The sequence below is a fragment of the Pelodiscus sinensis genome, chromosome 1 (assembly GCF_049634645.1).
Source record: "Pelodiscus sinensis isolate JC-2024 chromosome 1, ASM4963464v1, whole genome shotgun sequence".
Classification (NCBI taxonomy): Eukaryota; Metazoa; Chordata; order Testudines; family Trionychidae; genus Pelodiscus; species Pelodiscus sinensis.
In genome coordinates, this window is record NC_134711.1 from 117,495,771 (window position 1) to 117,511,391 (window position 15,621).

The 15,621-nt window shown below is 38.0% G+C and overlaps 1 protein-coding gene across 1 annotated transcript in view; it reads right to left on the reverse strand.

Annotated features, from left to right (window-relative positions):
* Window positions 1-8,348: 8,348 nt before the first annotated feature.
* Window positions 8,349-15,621, reverse strand: part of ETNK1 (ethanolamine kinase 1) — a 47,450-nt gene continuing 40,177 nt past the window's right edge. Inside the window, exon 8 of the mRNA XM_075898229.1 lies at window positions 8,349-15,527. Within this exon, the coding sequence (XP_075754344.1) occupies window positions 15,455-15,527 (73 nt within the window). The 3' untranslated portion in view covers window positions 8,349-15,454. The remainder of the gene's footprint in view (window positions 15,528-15,621) is intronic.

Consider the following 15,621-nt stretch of genomic DNA (forward strand, 5'->3'; position numbering starts at 1 on the left):
CAATAAAGGCCAAAATGATAGCAGTAAAATTTTGGAATCAGACCCTCACATAGTGTAAAAAATCAGCATATTTCCAGCCATTTCACTGGCTCATCAGCTAAGGATGAGGCCCTTGATTTTAATTTTTTTATTACAATGATTTCATTATTATTATAAAAATCAACACAGCCTTGTAAAAACAAAAGCCCTGCATTTTTCAATGGAATATGGTTGCATCACTATTTTTAGGCTGGACCTCATTAGTAACTGGCTAAGTAACAACTCTTAGGAGTACGTGTTACTGGGGAATCAAAGGGCGGTGATTGCAGTGTTGTCAGTTCAAGGCCTGATTGCCGTACAGAATTTTCACCAATTTTTTAAGATCTGGAGGTAAATATAGAATTGGTGCTAATGAAATTTGAAGATGACAGCAACATTGGCAGAGTGGCAAATAATTATGAGGGCAAGGCAGTCATACAAAGTTATCTGGATTGCTTGGTAAGTAGGCCTACTCAAAATACATGCATCAAGTGCTAGGATGTACAAATAGGAACAAAGAATGTGAACCATATCGACAGAATGAGGAACCGTATCCTGGAAAGCAGTGACTCTAAAAAAGGATCGAAGGGTCATAGTAGACCAGCAACTGAACATCAGCAATCCATGTGATGCTCTTGCAAAAAGGGGTTAGTACAATGATCAGCAAATATTCATGTGTAAGTGTCCATGAAATCTGACTCAACGACTTTATACCCAAATGATAATTAGTAAGAATGCTTGTGGTTATGGCACCACAGGGGGACTCGGGACATCTGAGTGTGACTGGCCAAAGAAAAACAGATCTATTTGTAAAAAAATTCCAGGTTTCAAAATCTGTTTCATTTTGGTGCAGAACAAAAAACTTAAGAACTTTGGAAAAAATTTGAGAGAGAGAGAGAGAGAGAGATCCCAGAAAACTCCAATAATCTGGTAGGATAACACACTCCCCTGGGATTGAGACCCACAAGAACACGCTTTGCTTCTCTGAGTAAACGAATGTGTATGCCAGCTATTTTATGCAGACAACCTGGCATACATACATATTTGTTAATAGTGCAGAGGTGTGTGTGAATCAACAAAAATATCCCCCAGTCTGTCAATGTCAAGAAAAATATATGAATATTTCTCCACTGAGAACTAAAATGAAATCACTCAAGTAAAATTTAATGTATTGCATATTTCTGGCACTTAAAGTACTTTTCAATTTGCAACCTCCTAACACAAGCATATGACTTTTAAAGTGAAGTAGCCATAAATCAGGCTACTGTAAGACAACTTACAGAAAGCTTGACATGAAAAATCAGTACACTGGCCTTGATCTCAATTTAGTGATGCATTTCATTTATTTTTCTTTTAATCTGAATTACTTAGCCTCCTTCCCCAGTTCCCTTCTCCCACTTCCCTCTTCAAGGACTCAGTGACATGGAATGGCAGGACAGTAAATATTCCTGTCACTGCCTACCATATTGATCCACAATCCATTGAAGTCAGTGATATGCCTCCTGCTGACTTTGATGGGCCTTGCCCAAGATACTCTTGGTTTGCTTTCAGATTTTTAAGGTGGCTCTTGCTGATGTTTATTTGTTTGATGTCTTTCTTCCTCTCCCTCCAAATATCACTAAGTTTAAATAAGTAGTGCGCTGTTATGGAGGCTGATGGAAATCTTCAGGCTCCTACCTATTTATTGCAGGGCATAAATACCAGTGCTTGTTTTTTATTCAGTGAGTTCTTTCACTAAACCTGGAATTATCCTGCAGAAGTTGAAGGCACATTCTAGTGGGAACTTCAAGAATTTGAAGGAAAAATGAGAAAATAGCCTAAGCTACAGACTCCTGGGTAGCCAGAAGTGTTAGTATAACAAGGATCCCATTTTCCCAAGTGGCAACTATTTTGGGTGCCCAATTAGAGACCCATTAACATTCAGATAGAATATTAGTCACTTCTGAGAATGTAAGCCAGGGAACCACCAGGACATTAAGTTATGTTAAATAGAAAAAATAGTTCATGGACTACTTTCCCCCTTTCCCTTTTTTCTCTGGCTCAGCCTTATTCTTTGTACAAGTTTCTTTGTCATTTCCAACTATTCACATCTCACTATGCTCTCCTGAAGTCTTCATTCCTCATCAGAGAGCAGCATCCATTCTTCACAAAAGGTTCACTCTTCCTTTTTCTTGGCCGGGGGCACGTTCCTGTCCAGGAGAGGAAGTCAAGCTCCTTTCTTCAGTGTCCTCCCTCTCTAAACCAGCAGATAAACCAGTTGACCAACATTTGTACTTACCACAGGCTAAAATGAAGGGAATGAAAATCTCTTGATTCAGCATATAAGCTGCAGAAAGTCAGAAGGGAAGGTTTTTTTTCCCCTATCATTGTGCGGCATTGAAAGTGAGATAGGTGCATTATGGTTAGCGGTATTTGTTTTAACCTTCTGAAATCATGGGAACCAGCCACTATGGCCTGGTTTACACTATCCAAGGCTGCCCCATGTAGGGGGCAATGTCAAACTAAGATACACAAATCCAGCTATATGAATATCATAGCTGGAGTTGATATACTGTAGGTTTGAGTTACCACAGTGTTTCCACTACAGGGGGCAAACCAGGGAAACTCTCAAATCAACTCCCCTTACTCTTTTTGCTCTACTGGAGTCAATCAGAGCACAATAAGTGGTTGATTTAGCTAGTCCCTACTAAGCCTGCTAAATTGACCAGATTAATTCCCATGCTGCTGGTCTAATTATGCCTCACTGATCTTCCCGAATTCTTTGAAGGGGTCAACAAACACGCGGACAAGGGGGAGCCAGTGGATATAGTGTACTTAGATTTCCAAAAAGCCTTTGACAAGGTCTGTCTCCAAAGGCTCTTAAGCAAAATAAGATGTCATGGGATAAGAGGGAAGTCCTCTCAAAAATTGATAACTGGTTGAAACAAAAAGTATGAATAAATGGTCAGTTTTCAGAATGGAGAGAGGTAACAGTGGTGTCCTCCAAGAGTCCGTATCAGGACCAATCCTGTTCAACATATTCATAAATGATCTGGAGAAAGAGATAAACAGTGAAGTGACAAAATTTGCAGATGATAGAAAACTGTTCAAGATAGCTAAGTCCAAAGTAAACTCTGAAGAGCTTCTAAAAAATCTCACAAAATTAGGTGATTGGACCACAAAATGATGGGGACTAAATTAGCTGTTACCACTCAAGAGAGAAAGATTTTGAAGTCATTGTGGACAGTTCTCTGAAAATATCCACTCAATGTGCAGCAGCAGTTAAAAAAAGAACAGAATGTTAGGAATCATTTAAAAAGGGATAGTGAATAAGATAGAGAATATCTTATTGCCCCTATATACATCCACAGAATATCCACATCTTGAACACTGCATCAGATGTGGTTGCTTCATTTCAAGAAAGATAACTTGGCATTGGAAAAAAAATTCAGAAAGGGGCAACAAAAATGATAAGGGGTTTGGAACTGCTGCCACATGAGGAGAGATTAATAAAACTGGGACTTTTCAGCTTAGAAAAGAGGAGACTAAGGGGGGATATGCTATAGGACTATGAAATCATGACTGGTGTGACAAAAGTAAGGAAGGAAGGAAAAGTTATTTACTTCTTCCCTTAATATAAGAACTAGTGGTCACCAAAGATAAATTAATAGGTAGCAGGTTTAAAATAATCAAAGGAAGCCTTTTCTTCACACAACACAGTCAACCTGTGGAACTCCTTGCCAGAGGATGTTGTGAAGTACAAGACTCTAATAGGGTTCAAAAAAGAGCTTGATAAATTCATGGAGATTAGGTCCATCAATGGCTATTAGCCAGGACAGGTAAGAATGGTGTCCCCAGCTGCTGTTCATCAGAAGATGGGAATGGGCAATAGGGGATGAATCACTTGATAATTATCTGTTCTTTTCATTCCCTCTAGGGCACTTGGCATTGGCCACTGTCAGAAATCAGGAAACTGAGGTAGAGGAACCTTTGGTCTGACCTAGTATGGCTGTTCTTATGATCACTGGGTAAGTGGGTACATCATGGGAAAGCAAGCAACTTCTAGAACAAAGGTCTTAACTAGCACTGACAGTCAAACCCACACCACAAAGTTAACATTCATATAGACTTTCAGTAGGTTACAGGGTAGCTGAGGAGAATCTCAGATGGTCTGTTACATACATGAGCATGGAGGCTTTTCTGAATGGCCTAGGGGGTGGATAATGTGGTGGAGAACACCCTTCTGCATTTTGACACCTCTAACTTCAGAGCCCTAAAATGCAAAGATGAGTAAAAATGATTTACAAAAATAAAATTATTCAACCATTTTAGAACCTGAAAAAGGTGCCATTTTAAAACTGCATGAAGACTTAGGATGGAGATCAGGTGAGCGGAACGGCTCCTCTCTAATTGGCTGACCCCAAACCCTGCCTTGGAGCAACTGTAAACAGTGTGTTATTAGGCAGTTTTACTGCAGACCAGCTCACTCAACTGTACTATAGATACAGTCCAAAGGGAAAACAGAGCAGCTGCTAGAAGAATGAGGCATTGGACCAACTTTCAGAAAAGAATCTCAAGTATTTAAAAGGTCAAGTAACTGGTTTCTTTGTTTCTCTCTTTATATAGTCTTTTTGTTGTTTTATTGAGACACTATTGCTGCTGTTTTTATAGTGCTACACAATTGGCAAACCCTCACTTTAGAAAAAGTGTAGGTTGCAGCATGCATGACTAACGATTAATGATGCTCATTAAAAAAATGAAGTTCTGGTGAAATTCATTAATGCTTGGCGCGGGTCTTGCTAACAGTTACGCAACATTAAGAGCAAGGCAATTACATATCTTGGCAGCAACTTGTTGAAAGATAAAAGAATACCTTTTCCCGTTAACTCGATGTAGGACACAAATATGCCGGGTTGGAAAGCAACTGGAACAACGAGGCACAATTAGTGCAGCTCCATTGGCACCTGCAGGTTACTGCTGGACTTTGCCATTGGCTTCCATTTCAGAGAGAAAAGACAAATATTATGGGGTTACCCAACACAGGGCTTTGAGCAAATATAAGCATGTGGCAATTTTCAGCTGATGGATCCTAAAACAGACCATCTTTATTCGCACAGCACCACAGAAAGCTTCTGCTGGGACAAAGGACAGGCAGATGGAGAATGCAACAGACTTGGGAACCAGGTAAGCGTCATCCTGGTGGTAAAAAAACCCTCAGTGTAATTAATCCTTTTCTTTTTTTAAAAGCTCAAGTTTTCATATCCAGAATAAAGGTATAGACAATTATGGTCTCATCCAAAAGACCTACAAAAAAGCTGCGCAGAAAATGGGGGTCCATGCTTACTACCCGTGTGTCAGTTTAACACTAAAGATTTCTCTCCCTAAATGTCAGCGCAACAAAGCCAAGCTGCAGGGAATTTTTTAAGGGCACCTACAGTCATCCCCAGTAATAGATATTGATTCTGAAACGACAATCTTAAGTCTACTGATACAAAAGCCAGATTCCAACTCATTTTGCCATAGCTGCACTGGTTCTGCTGTGCTAACAAGAATTATACAGTATATCATTTTGTCACTTGAGTAAGTGATCCTGAACACTATTATGGAGCAATTCTGCCAAACAGCAAATGAGGTGGTTTTCTAATATTTATTACACCCATACAAAATACTGTATTTGAATATCAAATCTATATAATTCTTCTGCTCTCCCCCTCAAAAATAAAACAAAAACCCAAGTTTCACTAACTCAAGGAAATTCTTTATTCTTACATAAATCTTTTAATGTTGTGCCCTAGTCATTTCCTCTTATCACACAGGTCACAGCAAACTCTACTGAGCTACTCTCAAGGTACCACCCACTTGAGACAAGCCAAGTTTGAGGGAGGCCTGTACTCTAAGCATTACCATGAGCATCATAATTATTGTAAAAGATGAGGGAAAATTCAGTATCATCAAAAGGCAGGATCACGTGATATCAGTAGTAGTCTTGTGTTAAATTTCTGATGGTCACTTATTTATATAGCAAATTCCAGTATGTTGCACAATTCTCTGTGCTTCAGTTAAGCCCACTCTAAAATGGGTACAATTTCAATGATAGTATTCACTAGACCAGTGTGAACATTAGGGCTGTCAGGCATCTGGTTTTTGACTGGAAAGCCCAGGAAAAATGGGACCTTGCTGGATCATCTGTACTCCTGATCAGGTCACTTTGGGTACATCTATATTGCAAGTAAAGTGGAGTTAAGATACACAACTTCAGCTACATTAATTGTGTAGCTGAACTTGAAGTACCTTAACTTGGGTTTTGGTGCTGTCTACATAGCAGGAAACTAAAGGAAGAACACACTTCCTCCAACTTTCCTTACTCCTCGAGAAATGAGGGTTACAGAAGTCAGAGTAAGAAGCTCAGTAACGGGCTTGCTGTATAGACACGCACTCTGTTATTCTGAAATAACGTGAGTTATTTCAAAATAAGCGTGCAGCTTGGACATAGTCTTAAAGTCCACTCAGCAGCATAGCAAGGCTAAGGGAGGATCCCGGCCCGCCCTGACTCCAAGCAGCTCCCAGAAGTGGTCCGCATGTCCCTGAGGTTCCTATACAGAAGCAGCCAGAGAAACTCGGTGAGCAAGCCCTGCCGAGAGCTGGCTCCACAGCTCATGTTGGCCAAGAATCATGGCCAATGGGAGTTACAGGGACAACATCTGCAGGCATGGACAGCATGCAGAGCTTCTGGGTCCCTCTACCTAGGAGCTGGAGCAGGCACTTGCTATTGCTTCCAGGAGCCATGCAAACCAGGGCAGGCAAGGAGCCTGCCTTAGCCTCTTTGCACCACCACGCGGGAGCCACCTGAGGTAAGTGCCACCCAGCTGGAGCCTGCTCCAGATAGGAATCCCCTCCTAAACTATAACTCCCTCCCACAACCTGCACCCCACTCCTTGCTGCATCTCAAATTCATCTCGGGCCTCACCCTGTCCTGTACTCCAAGCCTGAGACTGAGTGACAGAGGGGATTGAGAGGGGGCAGAGCCTCAGCACAGAGGTAAGTGTTCAGATTTGTGCCATTAGAAAGTAGGCAATTCTATTACTACTTTCCTAGTTCAAAGAAATGTGAGTTCTATTCTAATATGAGAGAAGTGCAATAGGAATATAACAGAACACATACTTACATTTAGGGTACGTCTAAACTACAGGGTTTTTGTCGACAGAGGCTCTGTCAACAGATACTGTCAACAAAGCTTCTGTCGACAAAGAGCATCTAGGCTACATCCAGTTGTCGACAAAGCAAGCCACTTTGTTGACGTGAGAACGTAGATGCAAAGGACAGTGTAGATGCAATAATGCCTTCTGTTGACAGAACTCTGTCGACAAAAGGCGTTTTTCTTCGTAGAATGTGGTTTACCGTCGTTGACAAAACTGCCTAGTTCTGTCGACGTTATGTCGACAGAACTCAGAGGTAGTGTAGACACAGGTATAGTTTTGTCGACAAAACCCTGTAGTCTAGACACACCCTTAGTGTTCATTGTAGGGTCACAACTGCATAAGGCCCAAACATTGGACTTTAAATTTGCATGGGTTTTTTAGACTTACTTTTTTCCTCTTTCCCCCTATTGGCCATACATAGGAAGTATTTCAAGCAGACATTACTTCAAACCTATCCATGGAATCTGAGGGCAAAATACTAACCTCGTCTATATTATTCTGAATAGAAATCCCACCAACAGCAGTTGGTATTGCACGCTCAACATGGAAAGCAGAATTTAGCTCAAGGAATATTTCCACCCCATATGCTCACTGCTGACAATTTGGTATAAATAATTTGGTCACAACTTCAAAAATCATGCCCTATTTTCCGGCTGGAACAATGACAGGATGTTACTGCACGTGTGAGGGGTGCCTCTGTCCAATAAGATGTCATCAAACAGCATTTTAACATGTCAACCATTATTAGAGCCACACAAAAGGCCAAGATTGTGTCATCAGTTTGGGTACTAATTCCTATAGATATCAAAGGGAATTTCTACTTACCATAACACAGAGAGAGCGAGAGAGTGTGTACACACTAGTCAGATGCTTGAATATTAGCAGCAGCAGGAGTTATGTGATTCATTCATATCTTCTGTACTCTCTGCCTCTTTTAAAACATGGACTGGTTAATTGCCATAGCAATGTTCAATTTGTAAGATACAAAAACTAAGCCTATTAATGTTTCTAAGTCAAGTACTAGCCCCAATGATTTTTTATTTCCACGTGAGTCATGAACTCCTGGAAATCTGTATTCATAATAGAAATATGTAGCCTTGACAATAAACATAACAGCATGCAGTAGCTCAAGTGAAAAAAATAAAAACGTAATGCAGTCAGAAACCAGCTTTATTGTTACAACCAGTTTTAAAGTATTTACACAATATAAATCTATGAAAGATACATTCCTTCATTTAATCAGTGGTTGAAGGCCTTTATTATAACATAGCTCCAACAATGTTTAGTTCAAAAGAAACAGTTCACTCCTGTGATAGCTGATGAATAAACAGAATGCATGTTAACTCCATGACAAAAACATTTTTGAAGATTGGAGCCATTTTATTCACAGGACCATATGAATTAACAAACATAAAAATGAGAAAACACTGGAAAAAAATGTTGTGGAACAATGAAATGACATTGGAAAGTATTCTTTATTATCCCATAACCTATCTATCTTCACAAGTGTTCCAGGGCTTGGGATAGCTGGCTAATACAAATTTGTGGACGAATAAATCTACTTCAAGTTATATTTGTTTAAGATACAGATACATTCTCAGTGCTGAGACTAATCAAAGCTCTTATGTACAACACTGCATTACACTACCACAAACTGTATTGGAGATACACAAATGAAAGAAGGGTCATTGTAACAACAACAACAACCACCCCCCCCCATACACACACACTCTTGACTGAAGATTTCACAGCTATTATGAGAAGTAAACATCAACATTGTAACTGATTAATTTTTTTGTTTTTATGTTATTTTGTGTAAATTTGATCATTGTGACTGGTTGGGTACACCATTTCCCCCATATGCCAGCTTCACATTATGTTTTGTGTGCATTTCTCTCAGTTGTGTGAAAAAAATACACACACAAAGACAAATAATTTTTAAACGGATAGTGGCATTACATGAAACTAGAACTGTCACTTTGCAAACACTAACTTAATGCTCACAGCATCCATGGGAGACATATTGAAATGGAGAATTATTTACAAGCTGAGGACACTGAGGCAGGGAAGCTACACAGCTTTCAAAGGCCACAAAGGGAATTAGTATCAAGTTCTGAATTAGCTGGTATTCTTGGCTCTCAGTCCTGTGATGAGATCATTTATCTGACACTACAGCACTGTTTCAAATCAATCTCTCTTGCTGCTGAATGAAAAAGCTATAGTTAAAGCATATGAAGCAAGAGTATCTTCAAGACTATTCAGCATTTTAAAGAATCAAACTACTGCATGCTATGCAAACTAGCCAATTGTGCAGACTAAAATACAGCACAATGCAGTTTTAGAAGATTCCCTCTGTTAGTTAACTAGGATATTGACTAACTACACAAAACATCTCATTGGTAAAGCTACCTGAAGTCAAAATAATGAAACTTCCAGAGTCTCGCCACTTCACTAAAGTTGCACCACACAACTGGCATGTGCAAACAATTTACACATTTTCTTTTCCATTCCAGGGATCTGCCTGTAGGCCACAAAGCTAATCATGTACGCTCTGGACACGTGCAATTTAACCACCTCAAAGAATCTCCCTCTTTCTAACTGTGCAGTTAGCAAATGGAACACCAACATGGCACAAAAAACAGTCAGCCATATCCTTCATAACCAAGTGTCAAATAGCATTAAATCCACAGTAGAAAGTGTATAAAACACACCAGTACTAGAATCTCTGGAAATATGACTTGATTGCTACTGTTCAACAACTGTAATTACATCCTGCATGGTGTGAGAGATGGCATAGGGTTAGGTGCTAATTTGACCAGTTTAGTACTTGTACATATTTTTAAGGGGAATTTTTTCAAAAGGCAACTAAAATCAATCAATCAATCAAAATGCAAAACATTAAACCCCACTGAACAAGCCAGCCAACCCAAATTTACAGTCTAGTAGCAAATCCTCCTGATAGACATCAAAGCAAGCATCCCCAACAAAAGGAATTCTATTCCATCTTGGACAAAGGATGAAGGTTTTATCAGGAAATTTTTGGTCTAGTTCATGATTACGTCCATTTAAAAAATGTTTTGGTGGGAGGGAAATAAGGATATACTTTGAAGTCTCTTAATTGCCAACAGCCTTTTTTTAAAGAAATCCAGGCTTCCTCATGCTAAAATGAACTCCCTTTCCTTTATAATCTGATCCAATCCGTAAACTGCCTGAATATAAGGCAGTCAAAAACATAAGTCTAAACGTGATTCAAGTGGATTATTTTCCTCTTACCTCTCTTTATCCTGTATTTATTCCCCCACCCATTGACCTTTTGGCATTTAAAAGGCCTTTATTGTATACAGCAAGAGTTCAGAGAAGCTTGTGTACAATACTTAACACTTCACTTCTGAAGTTAATTCCCTCATCACCAGGGGATTTCCTAAATCAGAAACTGTGGTGCTAAGTCATTTTTTTAAATGACAGCAGCCATTAATTATCTGAATAAGGTTAAGCTTGATGGGAATAGTTCTGACTTCCAAATAATGAAAGGGTATTGTATCAAGAAAAAAAGAATTCAGTTAATTTGTTACAATAACTAAAGGGAACGAATATACCTATAGGTTGCCATAACTTCCCTTCAAAGTTCAAATTACTGCTTTTGTTCAATTCACATCAGTGAACTGGTTCATTTAATTTTACTGAAAGTCCAAGGAAAGTTGTTTTTACCTTTTGAGAGGAACATTTGTATTAGTCCTGTATTTTCTATATAGACTTGGAGAGGATTTGGTGGAAGAATGTACACATCAGTTTTCATAAATATGAGTGGGCTACTAGTTAGTTGTTACCTTAGCTACTGCAACATTCTGAAAATTGATAAGTAGGAGCGTATTTGGTTTTAGTATATCAAACACAGTTGCACAACAGTAATTAATTCCCCCGTTATTACACAGCTTATGTACACTGGACACTTCTAGCGTAGGAATTTTTCTGCGTATTCCCTTAAACTTCTGCCACCACTGGAACACCAATAAGTTTTAAAGAATGGTATTTAAGGGTACTTCCACATGCATGTTCAGCAGAAACTACTGACTGCCAATGATGCATATGGGGCATGACAATATTTAAGATGCCAGTATCAGGTTTAAGTTTCCCTATGTTCAAAGGCAATACGTTTACTTCTGATTAGCATTTTTAATTTGCCTTGTTACTAGAATAGCTCTTACCTCCACCTAAACATATTACTATTCATTTATCCCCCAAAGCAAAGGAACCTAAAAAACACATGGAAAGCAACCAATGGCAGCAAGGAGGCTATAATGGATATCTTATTAACATAAAACAAGTATGTTCCATTTTAAAGGTAATGTATGTGATTATCACACAAACGCAGACGCCTTGAATATGGTCAATTTAACAAAAAAAAAAGTCAGCACACAGTTGGATTTTTTCTTTACATCAAAATTTCTACAAAATAAGAGCAAGAGTACAATGTAATACACAAGTCCATAAATGCAAGATACGGTACAATTCACACTAATTTACAAATGGTTATTTACAGTGTTGTATATACATATCCAGTCAGACCCAGTTAATGTGAATCAGTTTGACAATTATTTTTTAAAATGCAGAAGAATGCTAGATGAATGAGTTTAAAAGTTACATGAGACTTGTAATTGTTTAAAAAGCTCTGATGCTTACGTGTCTTATTACATCAGACATGGATTAACCTGGTCTGATTGTAGAAAAGGGTCAGAAGAAAAAAATTCACACAACTCTGCTTTACAAAAGCAACCAGGCCACTATGGTCTACTGACGGATGCTGCTCATGCATGAATGCCATCACTAACAACCTTCTTTATATTTACAATATAGATTTAACTATACAGTAGGAGTTATTAATTTTGGCATTCAAGTTTTTAGCTTAACAGAAGGCAACAGAGTATCTTCTTGGCAACACAAAGCCAGGATGGATATTTCTAGAGCTCTGAGACATTTTCCTTTTAAAATAGCCTCAAGTTATTAAGAAAAAGGAAATGAATTTTAATAAATCTGGTGTTCTGTTAATTCACCCATGTTCAGACAGAAAAGTTTTTGCAGTTACAAGTTTGCACCCTGCAGTGCCATCCCAAGTTTCCACTGGAACATGTTTGCAGGACAGCCTCCATAGCAGAGGGAATTCTGAACAGTACTGGACAAAACTGATGAGGTGCGAGACCCCACGTGACTGGCATTTAATTTTGGGAAGAGTAACTATTTCCTAATTAGGTCTCTCACAACTTGATCTAGGAATTCAGAGTTTGTTTTATATTCTAGTTTTGAATAGAAACTATTGCTGCCATGTTTTCTAATATGGATTTCAATACATAATGTGAAAATGCACCCCTCTATTATACTGCAAAGTCTCTTATTATAATTCTGCGATAAAGTCTCACGCTTCTTAAAAATGTCTCAGGCAAAGATTACCGTGTTTAAAATATCTTTGCCCCAAAGTATTTGAGGCCTATGAAAGGAGTTCAGTGGAATTTAGCAACTCAACATGACTGAGGCTGAGGCCCAGGACCAATCACAAAAGATAAAATTTGCCTGCTCAAAGATTGTTACCTGCAATATAAACATGTTTGTTTATAAAGAACTACAGTACAACTTCAATCCTGAACAGTACCAACATCTTAAGGAAGAGCTACTACAGCAGAAAGACAATGGAACGTACAAACTGCCCAGGAGACACCTAGCTTTGATCTTGCCCTCTTGCAGAAGGAATGATCCCCAGAATTACTTTATTTTGACTTGAATGGTTAGCCAATTTCCAAGTTCTAGCGGGACTATATAAGAAATTGATTGTGGAATCAGGTTATTTCTTTGATGATAACCTGTATATTTGTACATTATTTGTAAAGTCCTGCTTTCTACAGTAGAAATCAAAGTAACAAGCCCCTTTCAGCTAGCATTCTTCTAAAAAATGCTCTCATTCAGCTGTTTGGGGGGAGGGGAGGAAAGAGGGGAGATGTCAAACTACCTCTTTGGGCCTTGTGGTCTCGGAGTATGGGACACCACTCATGAATAGCCAAAGAGTTTGAAAACAATGAGGGCTAATAAGAGCTGTACTGTACTTCAGAACAAACACACATCACTGTATACATTTTAACACAGTACTTGGAGTTAGAAAGGGGGGAGGGTCTGGTAAGTGTTCCAATTTTCCAGGTTAAAACCAAGTTTAAAAGCTAACTCTTATATTCTCTCTCCCAAATATCTGTATATGTGTTACCAATACTAGAAAAGAACTTTTCACTTTATCAGGAAAGTGGTTTTTTTTTTTTAAATATTAAAATAAGTTTTTTCAGATCCAACACTGTTACACTGAGTAGTATCTTACTCTGTGAAGTCTTGCTGAAATTAAAAAGGTACATCTCACCAACCAAGCTATTGCTTAACATAAGTAAATGTGGCAGAGTAGTACTCCTAGCAAGGAGAGAATTTTGTCAGATACAAAAATTAAAAAGCTGTTCGCTGTCTGTCACTTTCATGAGCTCTAGCAACAACATCCTTGATAATGCTACAGAAGGAAATGCAATTTATTTAGACTAGGAACAGAACCTGACCAATTTAATAAACTTGTTTAGTAAGTGCTAAATAAGACTGGCTTTCAAGGTTTTGTTTCCTTCAAATGAAAAGTTTATCCATTTATATTAAAACTTTAGGAATGTGATTGCAAGAAACCCATGATTGGAACCACCAGTTGATGAATACCAACTAGCTTTAAGGAATAAAACTTACTTTTGTAAAATAGCAGAACACCATTCAAAATGGTGTAGAATGTGAAAGTTTTTCATTCAATTGCTTTAAGTATCCTGAAACAAGCTATGCTTTTGTAAAGCCAATCGGCATTTGACAATATGCTATTAAACGATTTTGAATAAATCCCACTGCTGAAACTGCAACAGAATCTCCATAAAATCTAAAATCCTAAGGTGAGTTTATGTTTGCACATATTGTATGTGCATACAAACAGACTTTGTACATGTGGGCACTTCAGTGACCAAAGTACAAAGTTTTTTTCAGAGTAATAATCAGAATTGACTGACTGCTCAACTCCACAGCAATTTTCAAGATTTAAAGCATCATCCCCAACCTCTCAACATACACAGTCAAAAGTAAACATTTTATTTTCAATTCACATTTTGTACTTCAAATCATTCTTGGTATAATAGCGTCAACAAAACAAAACAAAAAAGAGGATGATCAAAGACCCACAGTTCAAAACCTCACATATTTGAAGGACATCCTTTGAACTTGAGACTTTGAGCTACCAAAATTTTTCCATCAGTATAAGCAAGATAGCCATAAATTGCAAAAGAATCTATAACTACTGAACCTACGTATTTAAAGACAAGAATCCATGCTTGAAAGATGAGGAAAGAAAGAAAAAGGTTTTAAAATCTATGTATTCTTTAACTGATGTAATACTGTTTTGATCCCAAGATCAAATAGTGATCTTTTAAAAAATGGAAAAATTTAGCAAACAAGAATTTCCTGTCAGATACTATACACGTTCCTAAATAATCAGGTGGCCGAAACAAAACAAAAAAAAAACAAAAAAAAAAACCTGCCCTTCAGATTTCTATTATGTAGTACTAGCAGAAGGAGAGTCAAAATGTTGATATTTAACCCTAATATCCCTACAGAGGTCTTGCTATAAAATGAAAAGTACAGTGATGGGGAAAACTGCTTTTTATCCTCATCTCCCTTCCCTCAAATAGTTGGTACCAGTGATTGGCATTTCAAGAGTAAATTACCACTATTCATGGGTTCTTTTCTGTGTGTACAGTTAAAAGATTAAGGTTCACTACTGACCATTTACAGTCTTTATATAAGTTAGTCACTTTCTTAAAGTAAGTTGTGAAAAAGCAAATCCTTTGGAATAGTTTCACTGCCTCCACTCAACCTTTACAGAAATTGATGAAAGCAGCAATGGAATCATGTTAAACTTATAATAAATAATTCACATACAACATATGTTAAATTACTTAAGTAAGGATTAAATTGCCATCTCTACCACTGTATAGATTTAGCAAGTTTCTAATCCATTTTATATCAACAGTAGGTATGCTCTTATTAGATTTCACACTACAGCTTGATTAGAGGCATCATTTGTAAAGCAAAACAACCAAGTGAACATTACAGAATTTAAACAAATGTTTAGCTTTTTCAGTATCTGTTCTCAGAAAGGGTTCTTAAGGATCACTTATCCACTTGAGGATAATTGAGGTTCCTCTTCATTACTCAGGAAGTTTTAATGCTGTGACCTCTGGCTTCATTTTGAAGTACTGGTTAAAACGAACAATTGCATACCTATTAAAAAAAAAGAATTGAAACAAAATTAAAGAGCCGAGAATTCTTTAAGAGTCTGATTATGTGTATGGCAAGAGTCTTGAAATCATATTGT